The 22,433-nt window shown below is 35.5% G+C and overlaps 1 protein-coding gene across 1 annotated transcript in view; it reads left to right on the top strand.

Moving 5' to 3' along the window:
• The window catches only part of Atf2 (activating transcription factor 2), a 96,835-nt gene that overhangs the window by 14,532 nt on the left and 59,870 nt on the right, over positions 1-22,433 (top strand). Inside the window, 1 exon segment of the mRNA XM_076866549.2 lies at positions 13,373-13,447. Coding sequence (XP_076722664.1) covers positions 13,416-13,447 — 32 coding nt within the window. The 5' untranslated portion in view covers positions 13,373-13,415.

Genomic DNA, 22,433 nt, shown 5'->3' on the forward strand with positions numbered 1-22,433 from the left:
ATATGGCAGTCTAATGGTAGACTTTGCAAATATATCAAGATGTATGAGCAAATTGGCCTGTTCTTTTGTACCTAAACCCAGAGGTCCAAATCAAAAGAAAAAAAAAACATGCATAAATGGAGTTACTCTAATTTTGTCAAAAATTTGGAAAATAATTGCAATGTGGGGCTAAGGCTATAGCTCAGTGGTTAAGTGCTTGCCTCACATGTGTGAGGCACTGGGTTTAATCCTTAGCACCATATAAAAATAAAGATACTGTGTGTTCATTTACACTAAAGAAATATTTTAAAAATAATTGAAATGCGTATGTATTTAAAAGGTGAAAAAAATTTAAAGCAAATACAAGGAAGAAAGGGTGGTAACACTTGATAATTTTTTCTTATATACTAATCCTTAAATAGTAAAAGGATTAAATAGTTTTAAGCTACTTAACTAACTTGAATGTTCAAGTTGATGATCTGGTTAGAAGTATTCTTCATAACCTGTAAGTAAGTTCCATGAAGGCAAGGGACCATGTCTGAATCATCGTACCCTGGAATACCATGGGCTGAAAGGCTGCCATCAGTTCATGAGGCTTTGTCCTAAGAGTATTTTTCTTCATAACTGGTCTTTCTTTTCCTCTCATTTTGACTAGCACTACTTGAGTTAATACCATCATTCCTTCTTCAATCTCACAGTATCTTCTAGTTTTCTTGGGTAGTGTAGCTCTCTCTTATCCATCCTCCACAATTCTATTAGTGATCTTACCAAATTAAAAATTTTCAATTTCTTAACAGTGTGGCTAGGGAAACTTCTTAATTTGAAGAGGACCAAAAGAAAATATTTTAGGCTTTGTAGGAACCACATTTGATCTCTGTTGCATATTCTTCTTTGCCTACTCTCTATACCATTGTTTAAAAATGTGAGAAACTGTTTTATTTCAAGAGTTTGGCCTAGCTGGGCATAGTGGTGCATGCCTCTAATCCCAGCAGCTTGGGAAGCCAAGGCAAGAGGATTGCAAGTTCAAAGCCAGCCTCAGCAATGATGAGGCACTAAGCAACTCAGTGAGACCCTGTCTCTAAATAAAATACAAAAAAGGGCTGGGGATGTGGCATGGCGGTTGAGTGCCCCTGAGTTCAATCCCCAGTACCCTGGCAAAAAAAAAGCCAAAAAAAAAAAAAAAAAATCCTTATTCTAAGAATACTAGAAACTTCCAGGAAATCTAAAAATCCAATCGTAGAAATTACTTTCCTTTCTCTTAACTTTATTCTTCTGTATCTTCTCCATTCTTTTTATTAAATGTGTCGCTGTAAATATGACCAAAAATGTCCACTAGTCTCAAGTATGATTCTGAATGTCTTGTGCCCACTTCTGTTTGACTATTTCTTTTTACCAATTTCCTAAAGAGGTAGTCTGATTGACTTAACTTGGTCAGGTGTCTCCCCTGATTTATCTGAGACAGCTATGTCAGGATCATGGATAATAGGATTGCCTTTTATTGCACTGTTGGCAGATCAGGCACTCTAGTGGGATCATGCAGGTGTTCAGGAGAGATGACCAAGTCCAGCATACTCATGTTCCCATAGCATCTGTGTTTATATAAAAGAAAGATTATACATGTACATAAATAAATTATTATTTTCACTTGTTAATCCTCCTTTTTAATCCAATTTTAAGTGCAGAATCCATACCTCTTGTATTTAACATGGTTGCAAAATAGGCAGTCAATGTTTTCCAAATAAATTTCATAAAAATAAAGGATTTTTATTAGAAATGTTTGATAATGCTATATGTTATATGTAACACTGTTATCCATATTTTAGAAATTTACTTTTAAATTTGAGTGCATTCTAAGAGTTTACAAAATTTTATAGTTATGTAACCATCTAAGTAGATTGTCAGTTAAATTCACATTTTAAAGTATAGAAATTTCTAGAGTTACCAGAAATTGATCCACCACTTCTGTTTTTAGAAATTCATTCACCAGCACTTTTTTTTAATGAAATGAATTATTTTCCTTCTTAATCTGTTTTTGATCAAGATGTAGGAAAATAAATATTTTCACTGCTAAATCATCTGAATGGTAGACTTTAAAATGGCATAGGAATATTGATACTACAGCCTGAAGGATTTTTTTATTTGTGCAATAGATTTGGCCCACATTTCATATTTTTCAAAAGGGAACTAATAAGATAAATAATTATCTAGTATCCTCTATAAGTTCGTTCAGATTGGTAAATTCTGTTACTATAGTATAATTTCATTTTCTGTTTAACCTTGCAATATAGAATATGCTTTTCAATTCCTTGGTGTATTTTATAACTTGAAATTATAAGCCAGAAAGAAGGAGAGAATTGTTAGAGAATCAGTACAATTTATTATTATTATTTATTATTAGTATTTTTCTCATGACTACTGCTAAAAACGTTAGTTATATAATAATGCTTATGTAGTGAATTATTTTAGCACATATTATATATGTATTACTTAAGCTTATCTTGTTAGTTTTTTTCCTTATTTTTAAAAAATGTTTATTTATTTATTTTTTGTTGTAGTTGCATATAATAACTTTATTTATATGTGGTGCTGAGGATCGAACCCAGGACCTCACACGTGCTAGGCAAGCACTCTACCACTGAGCCCCAGCCCCAGCCCCTTCCTTATTTTTTTTAAATTCAAGACTGAATTGCCAATGTGATGCCTTATTACCTATTATTACCAAATTTTATATTTCTCTACAAGACATTCTCCTGCAAAACCACAGTATAACTATGAGAATCAGGAAATCAACACAGGTCTATTTCTACCCTCTGTATTAGACCTGAATATTGCAGATCACATTGAAATTTTTGCCAGTCTTCCCAGTAATATTTTTTATAGCAGAAAGATTCCATCTAATATCTCATGTTGCAGTTATTTGTTGTATCTTATTGATCTTTTTGATCACAAACAGTTCCTCAGTCTTCCCTTGACATCAATAACTTGAACATTTTCAAAGATTATTTTACAGAATTTACCTCAGTTTGGGGTTTTCTGATATTTCTTCATGATTTGATCCTCAGAATTATTGTAGTAGAAGTGATGACATGTCTTTCTCATTGCATCCCAAAAAGGGCACACAACTTTGCTTTTTATTTCTAACATTGTTAACTTGGATCACTTGATTAAGGTGATGTTTACTAGATTTTTGTACTATAAATTACTCTTTGTCCTTAGTTATTACATTTTATTTTATAGAAAGGTACTTTGAGATGAAATAAATATTTTATTCCTGTTCAAACTTTTAATTTATTCTTGTGTATCAGTATGGATTTGTGAACTCTATTTATGTAGGGTATACTTTACTATCATTATTTGTTTTGATCCTTCACTGTCGTTATTTGCTTTGATTCTCAAATTGTCCCACATTTGGTCACTTTCAGGGCTAAATCTGCAAGATTTTTGTTTTGTTTTTATTTTCTACCTAAGATATTTAAGGTCTGCCCTGTACTTTTCCCTGCCCATCCCTGAAATCAATCAGTATTTCAAGGAGCCGAGGTCCCATTTGGTGGAAAATGGTATTTACACAATAAAATATGGAATGCTATATGTGCTTTTTTTTTTTCCTTTTAAATATATATATATATATATATATTTTAGTTGCAGATGGACACAGTACTTTTATTTTTAATGTGATGCCAGGGATCGAACCCAGCACCTCATGCATGCTAGGCAAGCATTCTACCACTGAGCTACAGTCCTGGCCCCAATATATGTGCTTTTTATCTGTGTTCCTGGCCCTCTCAGTGGACATAACTAGATAAATTTTATGAACATATATGCATACATGTATAGACATTAACATCTTTATTTCTGTATCTTTATATTTATTTTGAAAGTCATGAGTTCATGTCATTATCTCCAGAACCCATTTAATACAAAGGTTCACCCCGTATTTATAGTTCATTTGATCTATAGTCACCTATAATGTGAATTTACTTTCACTTATCATATCCTTGATGTATTTACTTAATTTGATCAATCCCTGGGTATGTATGTAATGAATTGCCTTTCACCACCAGACTTTTCCCCATCAAGCAGATATTCTACTCGTTGGCCCTGACATCCTATACTAGAATAGTGTCATCCTGTCTCTTATCTCATGTGGATGCCTCTTTAGCCCACTTGGGCATTAACATCTCCTATCAGGCTACATAGATGCTATGGGAACATGAGTGTGCCCAACTTGGTCATCTTTCCTCATTTATTTTATGAACTTCATTTGGAAAACATTTGGTTGGCTATCTCATAAGAGATGGATTCTGTGCTTAAAATTAGACTAAAAAGGAAGATAAACAAGTGAAAATAATAACAACAATGATATTAATTCAGTTATACAGACATACATATATAATCTTTATAAAAGATAAAACACAGATGCTGTGGGAACATGAGTGTGCTGGCATTAGTCATCTCTCCTCAGCACACATTCACTCACCTCTTAGAGAGCCCACCACCAGTGCAATAGAGAACAATCCTGTATCCATGACCCTGACATAGCTGTTTCAGGTAAATTAGGGGAGATACCTGACCAAGTTAAGCAAATTGGACCACCTCTTCAATACAAAATGTACTGATTCTCTAACAAGTCTATGCTTGTTTCTGTGTATAATTTTCATGTTATTAGATATATCAAGAAATTGAGCTGGGTATGGTGGCACACGCCTGTAATCCCAGTGGCTTGGGAGGCTGAGGCAGGAGGATCACAAATTCAAAGACAGCCTTAGCAATTTATCAAGGCCTTAAGAAAGTCAGTGAGACCCTGTCTCTAAATAAAATATAAAAAAGGGCTGGGGATGTGGCTCAGTGGTTAAGCACCCCTGGGTTCAATTTCTGGTACCAAAAAAAATAAAAAGAAAAGAAATTGAAAAACTACATTCTGTATTATGAAGTTAAAAACAAACAGAATCATATAGCTTGTGGCAAATAAAACAGAAAATAGGAGGAACAAATACATGCTTATATGTAGAATTGTCAGGCTACACTTCCATCCACACAGAGACCTTTCCTCATTCAACTCAGACTGCAGTATCCCATGTAGGGCTGATCTCCTTCCTTCTAGCCTAACCCTCATTTCCTTTCTCCTCACTAGAGACATCTTTCTCACCCTACCCCACCCAGGTTCTGCACTATGCTGAACCCTAATAGCTTGTCTGAGCTTTGTCATGCAGATACTCTTACACTTAATTTCTTCAATTTTCATCTATTTTTACTTTTTTCTTTCTTTTTTTTTTTTTTTGGTCCTCTTACTGGCATTTCATTTTTATATGATTCCATTTGGTAATGGATCTGATTACTCTGGAAGTTCCAAAGAATCTTTCTGTAATACCAGTTTTCGTATATGATTTATATAAAATTTCTCTATAGTTGGTAGGTGTAAAATAAAGATATCATAGCTTTGTAGGCACAGAATAAGTTGCTTGTTTTGTTTTGGGTACCAGGGATTGAACTCAGGAGCACTCAACCACTAGCCACATCCCCAGCCCTATTTTGAATTTTATTTAGAGACAGGGTCTCACTGAGTTGTTTAGTGCCTTGCCATTGCTGGGACTGGCTTTGAACTTGCAATCTCCTGCCTCAGCCTCCTGAGCCAATGGGGAATATCTTGTGCTACTGTGCTGGGCCTTGCCCTGGTTTTTGACCTTGAGTAAGTAATTTCACACTTTTCAACTTCAGTCTTCTCATTTGTAGGGTGAATACTTAGGTCTACACTGTGAACACAGTGAGGTACATGGTCAGAAGTCCCATGTCATAATAAAAACCCTGTGGGCTGTGAGTATAGCTCGGTGGTAGAGTACTTATTCAGGAGAGAGAATTTTGAGCTAACATTTTATTTTTTTAAAAATAGGCAAAAGAAGGCAATTCACAGAGATGTATAAATGACTGTTATGTATATGAAGAAAGTTCACCACATTAGGATATCAAGATACACAGCTTTTAAATTTTTTTATTAATTAGACATTTTAAAAAATAGTACCACTGTTGGTGTAGGTGTTGAGAGACATGAGTTATTTTTATATAGGGAAAGTAGAAATAAATAATGCTTCTTGGAAGACAGTTTAACACAATATAATTTCAAAGCCTTCAAAATATGCCTTCATTTTGACATTGCAGTTTCACTTCTAGAAATTCATCCTTTGGAAATTATTATAGATATTGCACAAAGTTGTTTCCCAAAAGTATTCATTGATAATGGTGTAATATCATATAGCTATATTTAAATATAGCTATTTAGAATGACATCTAATGGCTGGGATTGTGGCTCAGTGACAGAGTGCTTGCCTAGCGTGTGTGAGGCACTGGGTTCAATTCTCAGCACCACATATCAATAAATAAGATACAGGTCCATTGACAACTAAAAACTATTTTTAAAAAATGACATCTAATTTTTTTTAAATATATTTTTTAGTTGTTGATAGACACAATATCTTTATTTTTATTTATTTATTTTTATGTGGTGCTGAGGATCGAACCCAGGGCCTGGTGCATGCAAGGCAAGTGCTCTACCATTGAGCTACAACCCCAGCCCAGACATCTAATCTTTAATGACATTATTATTTAATGATGTGGCAGAATGTAGATAATTACAATTTTTTTTTTTTTGGTACCTGGGATTGAACCCTGGGTACTTAACCACTGAACCACATCCCCAGCCCTTTTTGGTATTTTATTTAGAGACAGGGTCTCCCCAAGTTGCTAAGTGCTTTACTAAGTTGCTGAGGCTGGCTTTGAACTTGTGATCCTCCTGCCTCAACTTCCCATATAGGTGTGTGCCACAGCACCCTACTAGATAATTGTATTTTAAAGTCAGTTTTCATGCTGTTTTTACATTTCTTAAAGTTATATAAATGTGTATATGCTCAGTGGTAGAGCACTTGCCTAACACATGTGAGGCACTGGGTTCAATCCTCAGCAGCACATAAAAATAAAGGTATTAAAAAATACACACACACACACATACACACTGACAAAACTGGAATATGTACTTCGGAATATTAATAGTAGTTAACTCTGAGTGGTAGTATTCCAGGTGATTCTTTTTTCACTTCTCTGTTTTTGTGGGAGCAAATTTAAAGTTCCTTACAGTGTCTTAGTTGACTAAAAGTAATTTAGTTAATATTTTCAGGAGGGAATTTTTTTGGAACTCCAATTAAAACTTTAAGGGTTGTTTTAGAATTGTGTAAAATTGGTCATTTGTGCAGGATACCAAATAATAGAAATTGCTGGCTGTGTTTGTCATAAATAAAATTTAAAGTATAATTTTAACAAGTTTGGGTTCTAATAAAACTTTGTGGCAATAAAATATAGAAAATATGAAGAATGGATACATATTTATATGTAGAATTATCATAGAAAACCAGAAAGTAAAAACTTGACTTTTATACTGGTCTATTTCTGAAGCAGAGCACCAAACATATATCTTCAGTTCATAGAAAGTTTATTATGCCTGTATCAAAATGACTAAGTCTGTTAACTTATAATATATAGATTTTCTTTCATTTACATATTTTAGAAATTTACTATTCCTGTTTTTCTGCACCACCTCTTTGTCTAATCTTAGGAGCAATTGTTATTGCTCTTGAACTTAGAGCAGTTTTGGTCATATTTTTCATTTGAAGTTTGAGATACTAGTTCATATGGATGAATACTCATTTTTTCTGAACTAGCATATATAGCATATATATTAAGACTTTTTTTGTGGATTCATACCAGAAAATGTTTTCAAAGTACTATACTGCTATTACAAGAGCCCTGAAGTAGGTGTAATTTTAAAGTGTTGAAAGTAAAGCTTCATTGGATTTAATTTGGAGAAAGGTTTTGAGGCATTTTATTTATCTACTGCATAGGGGAGACAAGTGAGCAAGTTGCCATTTCAAACCTTGAAGTTGATTCTTAGTGAGTTTTTTTCGTACCCCGAAGTAAACCCAGGGGTGCTTAACCACTGAGCCACATCCCCAGCTCTTTTTTAAAATATTTTATTTAGAGGCAGGGTCTCGCTGAGTTGCTTAAGTTGCTGAGGCTGGCTTTGAATTTGAGATCCTCCTGCTTCAGCCTCCTGAGCTGCTGGGATTATAGGCATGAGCCACTGCACCTGGTGTTTCTTAGTTTTTTTAGGGTATGAAATGAAGAACCTAGCTCATGATGAGATAAGAGGAAGGAAAAAAGTAGAGTGAATTTCACTTATGTAAGAGATACTATTTGTGATTGGTCATTAGCCATTGGTATTAAGTTCATGTAACTATGATAGGTTATTTCATAAATCTTAAAAAAAGAAGTCAATGGCTTTTGGGGTTATTATTGACTTAGTAATAAACCACATATATTTTAAGTATGCAATTCAATAAGTTTTGACTTATATGTATACATCCATCAAACCACCACCACCATCAAGATGATTTATTCATCACAAGCTCCCTTGTGACCTCTTTGTAATCTTCCACTCCTGTTCCTAGGCAACCACTAGTCTGCTCTCTGTCACTATAGTTTGCCTTTTCTAGAATTTGTATAAATGGAATCATACTGTGTGATATTTTTTAGATTGTCCTCTTTGACATAGCATAATATTTTTAGATTAATCTGTGTTGTAATATGTATCAGTAGTTTTCAGGACAGATTCTGTGTACATTCAAGGATACTTTAATCATTTTGGGTCAAGTTCTTATTTAAATCAAGCATAGCAAGATAATCTGATTTGGGACTTTTAATTTTCAACATTTTACTCTAGCTAATACTTTTTAATCCACAAGGCATTTTAAATATTCCAGGACTAAGACATTTTACTGTAGTGTGTGATTGCTTCATAGTTACCCATGAAGTTAAAGAGAATTTCTTTCTTAAATAGACTTAATTCCGATTTCTTGTGGTTTATTATTTATTCTCAAAGGAGGGGAGTATGTTATTTAATTTCTCTTTCTGAATAGTTATTTCTGGGCAATTAGAGCCTGTGTTAAATAGTAGTAATGATGAATCAGAAAATTGAGGTAATATATCACTGTTATCATCTAAGCCATTTTTATTGCATATCATTTATATTTTAAAAAGTAACAGCAGCTGCTATTTGAATGCTCACTATGAGAAAGTTATTGAGCTTACTTTTTAATACAATATTTTCATTTTACTATCAAAATAACTGTGGTGTAAATATTATTATTCCCATTTACCAAATGTCACAATGATAGAAAGTGTAGGCTATGACAACAGTGCACTGTCAGATGTGAGCTCTGCTTTTAAAAATATTACCATGCAGGGTGCAGAGGCATGTGCTTATAATCCCAGCAACTCAGGAGGCTGAGGCCAGAGGGTCACAAGTTCAATGCTAGCCTCAACATAGTAAGACCCTATCTCAAAAAGAAAAAAGAAAAAAGAAAGAAAAGTTTGGAGATGTAAGATATAGCTCAGTGGTAGAGTGCCCCTGCATTCAATCCCCATTACCACAGAAATAAAAATGTCACCATGTTTCTTCCAGTGCTGCTGCTATACAGATGGCATTTTACTTCATTTTTAGAATCTGCAGAACTAAAGTTTTCTTTTCTAACTCACCACGCCTCAACCCTTATAAACATTAAAAGAATCTTGGAATAGTCTGTAACAGATGCTTCTTGTAGCTCATCTCTAATCTCTACTGCAAGTACTAGGCACTTATGTCTTAACTAGTAGTAAATCATTGGATTTGAAGCATTTATAATTTTCTGAGAAATGGAAAAGTGATGTTTAAATTCTTCATAATATTTGAATTTCAGGTTAGCCAAATTTAGTTGTTTCTTTCATAAAAATCATCTGATTGTCCTTTCCCAGTTAAAAAGATGAAAGTGTTTAATATTATCCATTCCTTTAAAATTTTAGAGCATTTGAGATGAAGTATAGAGTTTTCACTTGTGCAAGAAGTAAATGTATATCTACTCATTTTACAAGTTGTATGTGTGTTGGGGGGGTGATTAATAATTGAACATTTACTCTGTGCTTGCTATAAATAAGATGCTATGCAGACATAAGGATACATAGAATAGCCTTGCAATATTAACAACAAAAATCAAAATAGAATTACCACTGCCATTTTTATCAGGAGTTCATAAGTGCCAAGCATTGTGTGAGGCACTTCACCTGTACTATTTTTAATACTTAACAATTTTGTGAAGTAGATAGTATTACCCCTACTTTATAGGTGGTAAAAATGCATCTCAAAGGAGTTTAGAACTTTGACCAAGATTGCCTGTCTTAGGAGTGGCACAACTAGTCTTTGAGCCAATATTTTTCTCCTTGTGGTGCTAGGGATGAACCCAGGAACCCATTCGTGTTAGGCAAGCACTCTACCGCTAAGCCATATCCCAGCACCCCCTTCCCCCTTTTAATTTTATTTTGAGACAAGGCCTAAATTGCCCAGGCTGACCTTGAACTTGGGATTCTTCTGCCTCACCCTCTCCAGTGGATGGGATTATAGGTGTGTGTCACGTGCCTGGGTTTGAGTCAGTTTTGATTGCTTCTCCTATAGTATATTATGATTCTTCAAGGCATGGTTGGGGTGGAGTGAAAGAAGCGTACAGATTATATAATCTGTTATTTTCCAAAATCTAATATGGGTACTGTAAGCAGAGGATAAACAATACAAAAAGCTTAGTTGAAGAAAATTTTAGTTTGGATTATAGGGAAGGAATTGCAATGAAAGTATCATTTGAACTGGGCCTTGATTGTCCAATAGCAAAGAAGTCAGGCATTCATCTGGGAGGATATGTTTTAGATATAGTGAAAATAATATGTAAATTGAGGATATGCAAATTGAGTGTCATCTTTAAGGGATGGCAGGCAGTATGATACTGTTAAATGGGCCATGGTGTATTAGAAATATCTCTGGTAGGAGGTGAGATTAGAAATAAAAGACAGTTCAGGTTGTATCTCTAAGAGTGTAGATAAAACCCTAAAGGGTTGAAGCTCATAGTTTTGTTAGGTGCATTCAGAGGTATTTTTTGATTCTTAATTTAGGTTGTCTGAGTTGGATGCAAGTATAAACTCCATTACTATTCTTGAAGCTTCATGAAGGCAGGAATTATATTTTAATTCATCACTTCATTCCTAGCATCCAGGAGAGTGCCAAGCACAAAGTATACTCATTTTTTAATAGAAGGGGGAATTTGATAGCTCTAGATCATGAGATCGAGAAAAATAAAGAAGTGTGGGAAGAGTTAGAGGTGATAAAAACCAAAGAAATGGGAATTTTTAAAATTTTGCCTAGAACCCTCTTGGGTACCCCAAAGACAGTGATTTTTCATGACAGTGATTTTTCTGGAATAGAAATATAGGTTTTTAGACACTTGCCAGAGAATGCAATGTAAACAATTAACAATCTTCCTTTCTTTTTTTTCTTTTTGGTACTGGGGATTGAACACAGGGGTGCTTTATATTCCTAACCCTTTTTAATGTTTTATTTTGAGAAAGGGTCTCATTAAATTGCTTTGTGCCTCACTAAGTTGCTGAGATTGGTCTTGAATTTGCCATCCTCCTGCCCCAGCCTCCTGAGCCACTGGATTACAGGCATGTGCTCCTGGCACAATTTACATTTTTTTTTTTTTAAATCAGAAATCATGCAGTTCTCCAACAATGTATTGTGTAACAAAGCCTCACTTGTAAACCTTCTGTCTTGAGCATATTTCCATTCTTGCTGAAAAAAGGAGATAAGCCTGGATTTACCAGCTTGAGATTCATTTAGATGAACAAAAAGATACCATTTGTATCTCCAGACTTGAACTGTTTGTTTACAGCTACTTCACCTAGGTATTAGAAAATGATAGTAAAGGAATGTGAATTTGTATCTACTCTAGAAAATAGGCTTGTATAGGTAAAAAGGAAAGTTATGATAAAAGGGTAGAAAAGATTATATAGAGAGGTATCCAGGGTTAACTCCCTTAGAAACTTTTCTAGAACTATCAGATTGATCCTTGGTCTGCCTTTACATTATCATAGTTGTTTGTTTGTTTTTGTTGGTTTTTGTTTTTTGTTTTTCAGTTGGGTCTCTCTGTGTTGCCTAGGCTGGCCTTATTCCTGGGCTCAAGCGATCCTCCTACCTCAGCTTCCTGAGCGCTGGGACTACAGGCATGTGCCACCGTGCCCATCTTATACTCTCATAGTATTTTAATTTTCCTATATTCTTTTTTTTTATGGCTTTATTTTATTCATTTATGTGTTGCTGCCTCACACATGCTAGGCAGGTGCTCTACCACTGAGCCAAAACCCATCCCAACTTTCCTATATTCTTATGAATTAATTGAAATCATACCTATGTATTCCTCTTTCTTCTGCTAGTTTTTCAAGTGCAAGGAAACAACTCTTTGTTGTTTTTCATGATTGCATTTAGTTATGTTTAGATGTTTCTTGAACTTAACTTACTGAGACATCATTTTAGATAGCCCAAAGATAAGTTCCTTGCTCTTCCTGAGCTCACATTTGCTGGTAATGACAGAAGCATGAGTACTCTATGTTTCCTTTGGATTGTTCTAGTATTCTTTTTCCTTTCCTCACCATTGGATATGAATGGAAAAATGCAACCCTACCAGATTAAGTTTTGCCTGCAGCCAGGGAAGAAGATCCTTTGTCTTAATTCATATCAGGGTGACCTTTACTTCAGGACTCAGAACTACGTCTCTAGTTACACATTTCTGCTCAGGGATTATCCAGTTTTTCTGAGCAAAATTTATAAGCAAAATTATGAAAAATATAATTTTCCTCTATATATCATGGTTTTATTTGGATAATAATATAGTACACTATGTTTACCACTAGATGGAGTTTCAGTGAATATAAGTTAAAGTTTTGGCAGAGTTTGAAAATGACCTTATTTGTTTCAATATGCTGTGTTTAAACTGATATCACATAAGCAAGTTACAAAATTATGGAAAGGGGAGCTGCTTATGTGGATCATTTACACTATGGGACAAATGTGGGACAAATTTTGACAAAACAGACTGATATTGTTACCACCGTTAAGTATATCTTAAGTTAGAAGCTTCTTGAGTAGAAATTTTGAAATGCCAGATCTTTTTTTTTTTTGTCAGACTTATAAAGTAAGAACTTTTACTATTTTAATGACTGTCCTTCAACCATAGCCCTAAGGGCTGAATTAAATATTTCTTGCTCATTAAACCCCTATGGTAGAGTTGGATATGTTAATGCCTACAGTTAAGGCATTTACATGGTTGTTCATATTTCAGGAGCAGTGCTCTGTCATTTATAAAATTTGTTAATAGTGATTGGAGTTTTGAATATTCCTGGTGTTACAGAGTATAATTTGAGTGCTTTCACTTTCTGTGTTTCGAGAAGTGTTTCAAAACTATTTTTAATAGTGTGAAATCACTTTTTTTTTCAGTATCCTTGCCATGAAAAAGAGAACGTGATAAGTTGTTCAACTTATGAAATTCAAGTTACATGTGAATTCTGCCAGGTATGTGCACAAATTTGGTATTTTTAGTCATTTTTTTAATATCTTAGTTTGTAAATTTTTCATACATTGTTTCTATTAGATAAATATTTCGTTTTGGCAGACGTGGTGCACAACTTGGGAGGCTGAGATGTAGGATTACTAATTAGAGACTAGAGAATCACAGCCTCTAGGACAGAGTCCCCTATGTTTCTCCTTGGATAGCAAACCAATGAAACTTCTTTTTCCTTTTTCTCAAAATCATATCCTCATTATTAGATAGGCATCAGGGACAAAGACTGAGCTTTCTATAACAAATTTGGCACCCCAGATGGGGCCTAGGAGCAGCCCCCACTCCAGCTTTCTTGGGTAGGCCTGGCTTTCCAAGGAACCCACATCCATGCTGAGGATGCAGGGTGGCTGGGAACTTGTTGAGAGCCAAATGCAGGAGATTTAGGAGACTGGTGAGTTTGCCTTGACTTAAACTAGAGTAGCTATTCCTATGAGTAAAGGGATTCTCCCAGCAGCTGCTGAAGCTCCTTTTGCTTTCGGGAACTCCTGCTTTCTCTCCTTGAAGGGTGTAGGTTGCTCCATTGTTGTCCACTTTGAGAAAAAGGAAATTGAACTCAGTAAAGTCATGACACCTTTAGCCATCTGGTAAGTTCCTCTGTGTGCACACTGAGACCCTTGATTCCACACATCTGGTTCCTCTTCATAGGAACATCTGGTCACTCTTTGTGGAGACATCTGTGGCACCACTGGTAGAGGAATCATGGATTACGTGGGTTTTGAGAACCTAGGGATATTTACTCCCTTCTGTTATATTTTAGGTTCTCATCTGTTTGTTGTCCTTGGGTTTGGGAATTCCCTCTGGTTGTCTGTTTTTGTTTTGTTTGTATCATGTGGCCAATACTGCATTGACTTGTATTTAGTCTCTTGAGAAAGATCTTGGCCGGTCAATTTAAAGGTTCCTGTCTGTGTGCCATGGTTTTGGGGCTCTTCTCTGGTTGTCTCTCTCTCTGTTTCTTTTTAGTAGAATCTTGAAATTGTTGTTGGTCTGTCAGAGGTAAAGTAAGTTAAAGAAAGGGCTACCTAGATGTAAGCCTATCTAAGATAATGTTTTACTGTAATGAGCTGGCTTTTGAATAAATAACTTTCTGAATTATTATACAGTTTTGCAGTTGGAGTTGGTCTGTCAAAGGTAAAGTAAGTAGAAACAATTTGTACATGTTTTAAAGGTTTCTTTCTGTTAGCCCTGGTTTCAGTGATCCTCTCTTTGTTTGTCTGTATTTTTGTGTCTGTTACTGGTCCTTTAAGAAAGGAGCCCTGTTGTGTTGATCTTACCTGTAGTCTCTTAAGCAAGAGATCTTAACTGAATGGGCTACCTATAGGCATAAGCCTATCTAAGAGAAAAACTGTTTGCTGTAACACAGTCTGGCCTCTGGATGGTTTTTCTGGATTATTATATATAATTTTAAAGTTGGTCTGTCAGCCATAAAGTGTATGAAACAGATTTTGTATGTACATTTGCATGATAAGGGGTCTGAATAGTCTGGAGCTAATTTGAAGGTGCCAAAAGGCAGTGCCCCTGGTGTGCAAGGATAGCAGGACATCAGAAGAAAGGGTTAAAAAGATTTAAATCTTTTAAACCCAGTGCTGGCACTCCCAGCACAGCTTCTCAGCCTGGCCCCAGGCAGCCACAGATGATCTCACTGTGGGTCAAGGACACTAGCCCTAAACTTGGGGGTGGAGGGGAATCCCAGAAAAACTGCCTGGGCTCTGGAAAAATGCCCAAAGAGAATCTGGCCTCTACCCTGCCTTCCAGCCCCTTTTGCCCCACGGTGGGGTGGAAGTTCCTGGCCATAAAGAATGTGGCAGTGGGTTTTAGCACTGTTAGTTTATAATCTGGGGACAGGAATAGTCACCCCTTTTAAGATCTGACAGGACAACCCATTTGGCCAAGGGATATCCATCACTGGGGCAAAGCAGTTCTTGTTTATAACAGAATCCCATCAAACCCAATGCCTGGGGAGACTGGCAGAATAAATAACTGCGCCCAGAAAAGAAAAAGACAGAAACTAAGGCCAGCCTGTGTTTTGTAGGCAGCCTCTGCAAAGGCATCTTCAAGAAAACCTAAAGAAAAGGATGGAAAGAGCATTCTCCATTGTATATAAATATGCCTAGTATAAGAAAAGGACCCAAAGGATCCTCTGGGTATAATTGACAGTGGGGAACTCACTTAAAGTTGATGGCATTGTGATAATGATAAGAGAGACAGGTCAGGCTCAGAAATACCCTGTGCTCCAACCCTGTGAATGCAACCTGGGGAAAAAAAGATGAAGGCACGGTTTTTGTATATGCTGGATTGTCTAAACCCCTCCTAATAAAATTTGTTGTGTAAATTAAAATCAGATAACATTCATAAGGGTTGTTTCAGAATATGAATTTAAAGGGTCCAAAACTAGAAAAGATAAGAAAGTTAATAGGAAATAATTATTATGGAAGTATATTTTAGTACAAAAAATTAGAAGGTAAAAGAAATACTTCTGGATGAGAAAGTATTTGTCTGGTAAAGTAATAGTCTTGTGCTTAAGTCCAAGATGGAAAAGAGGACAAAACTAAGGCTGTAAGCAAATTGTGAATGTTTAAGTAAGTTGTAGAAGTTTTGTAGAAAGTCTCAAAAAGTTTGTGTTTGTTATTAAATTGGCTATAATTAGCACAAAGTTATTTGAACTTTAATGTACTGATATTAAGCAAAATCTGAAACATTGGTCTTATCTATCAAGATAATTTCCTCTATCCATTAGGTTTTGTTACTTAGGGAAACTAAGTCTTGCAGGAATTAGGTTTTGTACCTGTTTTTTTTTTTTTTTAATTGTTGATAGTCTTATATTTTATTTATGTGGTGCTGAGAATAGAACCCAGTGCCTCACAGTGCCAGCCAAGTGGGATGCTGCTGAGCCCCAGCCCCAGCCCTTGTACCTGTTTTAAAGTCTTTTAAATGATTAACTTTGTAACTGGTTAGGTAAAGAACTATTTATAACAATATAATTTACAGTCTAAATATATGTGACTAGATATAAGCATTCATCTGAGAACTATATCTATCGAGCCATGTCATTACGAAATGAAAGTTTATCGAGGTTTACTGGCAAAGTAACCAATAAGTGCTCTCTATACATTTTATCTGACAGAGAAGGGCCACACTGTCATTTGAAGATGTCTTATATCTGTTTGCTTTGACTTAAGTCTATTTCTAATTATTAACACTGTTTCCTAAATGTATAAAAGATATAAGGCTCTTCTTTGATTTTTTTACTAGTACTGCTAACCCATGCAGATCTGTGATTATTGTTACTGTTCACTATAGGTTCTAAATTGTATTTTAAAAGTTAAAGCTTAGGGAGAACACTTAGTACTAAGTTGGTGTTCTGTGTACTAAAATTATCTATAACAAAAAGTCTATAACAAATGACATAAATACCAACCAAATTTGTTATTTATTGTACATAAATAACAAATTTGATTGGTATTTATGTCATTTGATGTTTCGTAGCTGGATAAAATAACCTGTTGTCAATAAGTTATATATACTCTGTTACTCTTCACACTGAAATAAGAATGTAAATATATTTTTGGAAAGTAATAAGGAGAGCCTGATCTGTTTAAAGGGGACATTGTAAAATAGAAGCATTTGCTACTTTTTCCACAGATTTTAAGTTACAAGTTCTCTTAGCCTTTGTTTGATTCATGTTTCAGATGTAATGTTGTATTGTGTTATTTGTCAAGAGCCTGCCTTCCCTGAGATAAGGCTCTGCCTCCCACCTCACTCCATGTTAGAATGGCTCCAAAATGGGCTTGACTTGAGCTCACTTAAAGTTGTGTTCAAAAGATGGATTTTTGTTGTAAAGATTGCTGTGTCCTCAAATAGGCAATGTAATACATAACTAAGTAAAGACTTAAGATTATAAAAATATTTTTCTTGGTTCATAGCTGTTACACAAACTGAATATGTTTTTGCTCTGTTAATTTCATTTTGTATTTTCCTTGTAAACTTTAGAACTATCGCCTGTTAGTGTTTTGCAGAGGTACTGCTTCTAATAAAACAACTTAAGTTTGAGATAATAAACCATTATCTATAGGACAGATAGTATACAATGCTTACTTCCAGTACTAGCACTAATACCAATTAAATGAAAGGGGCAACTGTAAAATTATAGATATTGAAGTTGTAACTTGTTACTCCTACTTTAAGACTGGTGAAACAGACCTGTTGGGTGTTTAAAACCCAAAACTTGGAGATCAAAGTCAAGGAAGTAAAAGGGCCAAGGAAAAATCAGCCAACATTTTTGCCCTTGTGCTCTAAGGTCAGGCAGGACCCATAGAACAGCAGGACCCTACTCTGGGCCCTGCACTTTAGTGAGTCACCCGATCTTCTGATCAGGGAGATGGAGAGTACCCTATAGAACAGGAAACCAACCAATGTACATACATTCTCCAAGAGGAGGGTTGTTGGAGAGGAATATGTCCCTTATGCTTCCAAGGGAAGCCACGTATGGTCAGCAAGACTCTAACCCATCCTGGCAGATGGCAATACTGGTAGAGGAAATCTAAAGGAGCCAAAAAGTTTTGCACACATCCCTAATGAGTGATCTGTGAAAGAATCTCAGCGGACTCTTTTTTTAAAAAATTTGTCCTTTTAAATTATACATGACAGTACAATATATTTTGACATACATACAAGGAGTATAGCTTCCCTTTTTTTGTGGTTGTACATGATATGGAATTACATTGGTCACATATTCATATAAGAGTACAGGAGGGCTGGGGTCGTGGCTCAGCCATAGAGCACTCGCCTGGCATGTGTGAGGTCCTGGGTTCAATCCTCAGTACCACATATAAGTAAATAAAATAAAGGTATTGTGTCCAGCTACAACTAAAAAAAAAAAAAAAAATTAAAAAAAATATAGGAAAGTTATGTCTGATTCATTCTACTGTCTCTCCTATCCCCATTTCCCCTCCCTTCCCTTTATTTCCCTTTGCCTAAACCATTGAACTTCTGTTCTTTCCCCAACCCATTTATTGTGAGTTAGCATCCACATATCAGAGAGAACATTTGGCCTTTGGTTTTTGGGATTGGATTATTTCACTTAGCATGATAGTCTTCAGTTTCATCCATTTATACACAAATGCCATAATTTCATTTTTTTTATAACTGAGTAATATTCCATGTGTATATATACCATATTTTCTTTGTCCATTTGTTGAAGGGCACCTAGGTTGGTTCCATAGCTGAGCTATTGTGAATTCAGCTGCTATAAACATTGATATGGCCAAGTCACTATAGTATGCTGATTTTAAGTCCTTTGGGTATAAACTGAGGAGTGGAATAACTAGGTCAAATGGTGGTTCCATTCATTCCAAGTTTTCTGAGGAATCTCCATACTGCTTTCCAGAGTGGTTGCACCAATTTGCAGTCCCACCAGCAATATATGAGCATACCTTTTTCCACCACATCCTCGCCAACATTTATTGTTATTTGTATTCTTAATCATTGCCATTCTGACTGGAGTGGGATGAAATCTCAGTGTGGTTTTAATTTCCATTTCTCTAATTGTTAGAGATGTTGTATATTTTTTCATATATTTGTAGGCTAGTTCTTCTTCTGTGAAGTGTCTGTTCACAGAAGAAAATTATTGATTGGCTTATTTGTTTTTGTTTTTTTTTTTTGGTGTTAAGTTTTTTTGAATTCTTTATGTATTCTTGAGATTAATGCTCTGTCTGAGGTGCAGGTGGCAAAGATTTTCTCCCATTCTTTAGGGTCTCTCTTCTCTTTATTGATTGTTTCCTTTTTAGCTGACAGTTAAGAGTTGAAAGGAATAAGGTTAGTTCTGACCAGCTTAGTCTTAAACACCTGCAGGAAAGTATAGCAAGCACAGTCCTATGTGGACATTTAAAAGGAAAAACAATGTTGTTGTTGTTGTTTAACATAACTTAAGGCTAACTTGTGTCAGACCTATGAAAAGTAACTAAACCTGGAGGCCAAAAAGGAAGAGTTCTTGTGTAGGAGTGCCTAATAATAATGATCACACAAGACTCTAGAGTCACAGTTTGTCCTGAGTTAATTTGAGCCTGATTTTGTTGCTAAAAGCTCCATCCTTGTCCCCAATGCCAATCCAATAATGAGGATACAGTCTTGAGAAAAAGGGGTGGGGGGAGGCTTATTGCTTTGCTAGCAAAGGAGAAACACAGGGGACTCCTGTCCCAAAGGCTGTGATTCTGCCCATCATGGGGAACAGGGTTTTTTGAAAGAGGTGGTTCAGAGAAAATATGATTAGGGAGGAGGGATCAGGACGGAGAAAATCAGGGAAGAGAAGGTTAGGGAAAATAAATAAGGAGAAAGTGAAAAGAAGACCAGGGAGGAGGTCGGGGAGAAGAAGATTGGGGGGAAAATGTTAAGTTTTAAAGCGACAAGGGTGATACAGTCAAAGCATCAAGTGAATCCCTTTTGCAATCTAATCTCATAGACCTACAAATCTTTCATATCTCCCACATTGATAAACTCTTTTTTAAACTGATATGATTATGAGCTACTGTCTTCATGGTTTTTAGAGATTAGCTTAAATACAAATTGCTTTTTCTGCTAATTGTTTACAAAAAAGGTAATGCTTTGATGTCTTGTTTTTTTGTTGTGTTAGCATGCTCCTTGCCTTATGTATGCCTTGTCCAGATACCTGCCACCTGCCACTGTGGACCTGTGGACTACTCTGATGCTGAGTACCCCTAACTGTCCATGCCCTACCTGATAGAGAACAAGGACCTTGGGTTACTTCCCCAGTTTTACCCTCTTTCAGCAAGAAGCAACTTGGAGTGGTCTTCACCCTTTCTAGGGTGAAGCAATAAAATTTAGAAATTAACAGTGGGGAAATGTATTAGTGGTCCACTTTATACTTTGAATATAACCCTTGCTGCTCTACCACCTGCAACTTATTTTGAAAATGGACGTGTTTCTTTCTCTGTCTCTCTCCCTGCTCCTCTCTAAACTCAGGGAAAACAGGACTACCTTTCTTTCCCATTTTAGGCAGATTTATCTGTCCTTGAGTACACCATAGGAACAAAGTAGTCCAGACAATGGGGCTGGTACCAGAGATCACATATCTCAGAAATGACTGTCTCCCACATTAACAAGTAAATCACAACTCCAACTGAGAGCGTATGGCATGTAGCCTTTGAATTACCGCTTTAAAACAACAACAACAACAACAACAAAAAACAAACCCTGTTCCCCATGATGGGCAGAATCTCAGCCTCTAGGACAGGAGTCCCCAGTGTTTCTTTTTCACTAGCAAATCAATAAAACTTTTTTTTTTTTTTTTTTTTTTTTTATAAGAAGAAGGAAAAAAGATTAGAGATCAACCTCAGCAACTTGGGCCCTAAGCACTTTAGCCAAGTCTCAGTCTCAAAATTAAAAATGAAATGGGCTGGGCATGTAGCTCAGTGGTAAAGCACTCCTGGGTTAAACCCCTAGAACCAAAAAAAGAAAAAAGAAAAGAAAAGAAGTACAGGTGCTATGCTGCAAGTTGATTGAAGGAATAATTGAACACTTTAAGTGGAAATTTTAAAGTCAGAAAATAATCTTTGACTCAAAAATATCTCTCTTTGTAGTTGTTGTTCTTGAATCAGGATCCAAGAATGTATTTTTATTACCTCTTGTAATATATTACTTCTTGTCATAATATTTGTTTAATTTGATGTACTCCTTTTTTTACCCCATGACATACATTTATTGAAGAGACCAGGTAATTTGTCCTCTAGATTTTCCCATGTATTGACTTTGGCTGATAGCTTCTTGGTTTTTCCTGTATTTCCTTGTAGTTGGAGCTATGGAGGCTTGATTAGTTTCAGGTTTGATACCACCTTCAACCCCTTCAAGGATACTTTATCATTGCTTCCTGTTAGGTCATATTAGGAGGTACTTAATGTGTATTTGATCCAATTTTAGTGTTGTTGATTACGATTGATTCATGTCATATGCCTAATCCAACCATTATAAAGTTTCACTTACCTTAATAGTTTTAAAAATCACACATTGATGATAGTTACTCTGATTCATTTCACTGGGGTTAAAGTGATTTTCTAATTATTTCATTCTTTCTGCACTTACTAAAATAAATTTTTTTGTGAGGAAATTTATTTTCATCAACTATTTGGTTATCTGAAATACAAATTTAAGCAAAAATAGCAGAATAAATGCTGATTTTTCCCCCCCTTTTCTTACCTGTTTCAGACACTGGATTGCATGATTTGCTTGTCTTTATTGGTATTTTGCTGTGTACCAAACTTTCTTTGACTATTCTATTCTCTCTTTGCTTTGAGTTCTGTAAGGTTCATTCATTTTTAGAAAAAAATTCTATTGATTTTTTTCATATTCTCTGTAGTATGTGTCCTTCTCAACTCTAAAAGCTTCTGTAAGGTTTCCCGAAGCATACTGTATCCAGATGAATTTACCTACTTAATTTTTGTCTTATTTCTTAGTGTTTGGTTAGATAAACTAGTGTGGTGTGTGTGTGTGTGTGTGTGTGTGTGTGTGTGTGTGTGTCTTTGATTACATTTTGCTGAAGTACAATGAAAATAGAATAAAATATATCACATAGAGTAAAATCCATTAATCAAGTCTTTTCCTTTTTGATTCTGTTAAGGAAACTTTGTATATTACAAAATTGTGAAGATTGTTTCCTGGTTTTCTTTCCAGAATCTTTTGCTGTACTTATCACATTTGGATCATTGATCTGCTGGTGACTTTTTTGGTTTGATGTGAAATAGGAGTTAAGGGTCATAGTTTTCCTTATGGGTGCTTAGTTGACATAGCATTAAAGGCTCTGAACAGTACCCCAAAGATGAACCTCACATACTTCAGCATTTCCCAAATTTATGTGGAATACAGATCTTTTTTCTATAATGCTTTGGGGAACATTGATCTAAAGGATTGATTAGCTGGTGTTGTAAAGGG

Source organism: Callospermophilus lateralis, chromosome 9 (assembly GCF_048772815.1).
Source record: "Callospermophilus lateralis isolate mCalLat2 chromosome 9, mCalLat2.hap1, whole genome shotgun sequence".
Lineage (NCBI taxonomy): Eukaryota > Metazoa > Chordata > Mammalia > Rodentia > Sciuridae > Callospermophilus > Callospermophilus lateralis.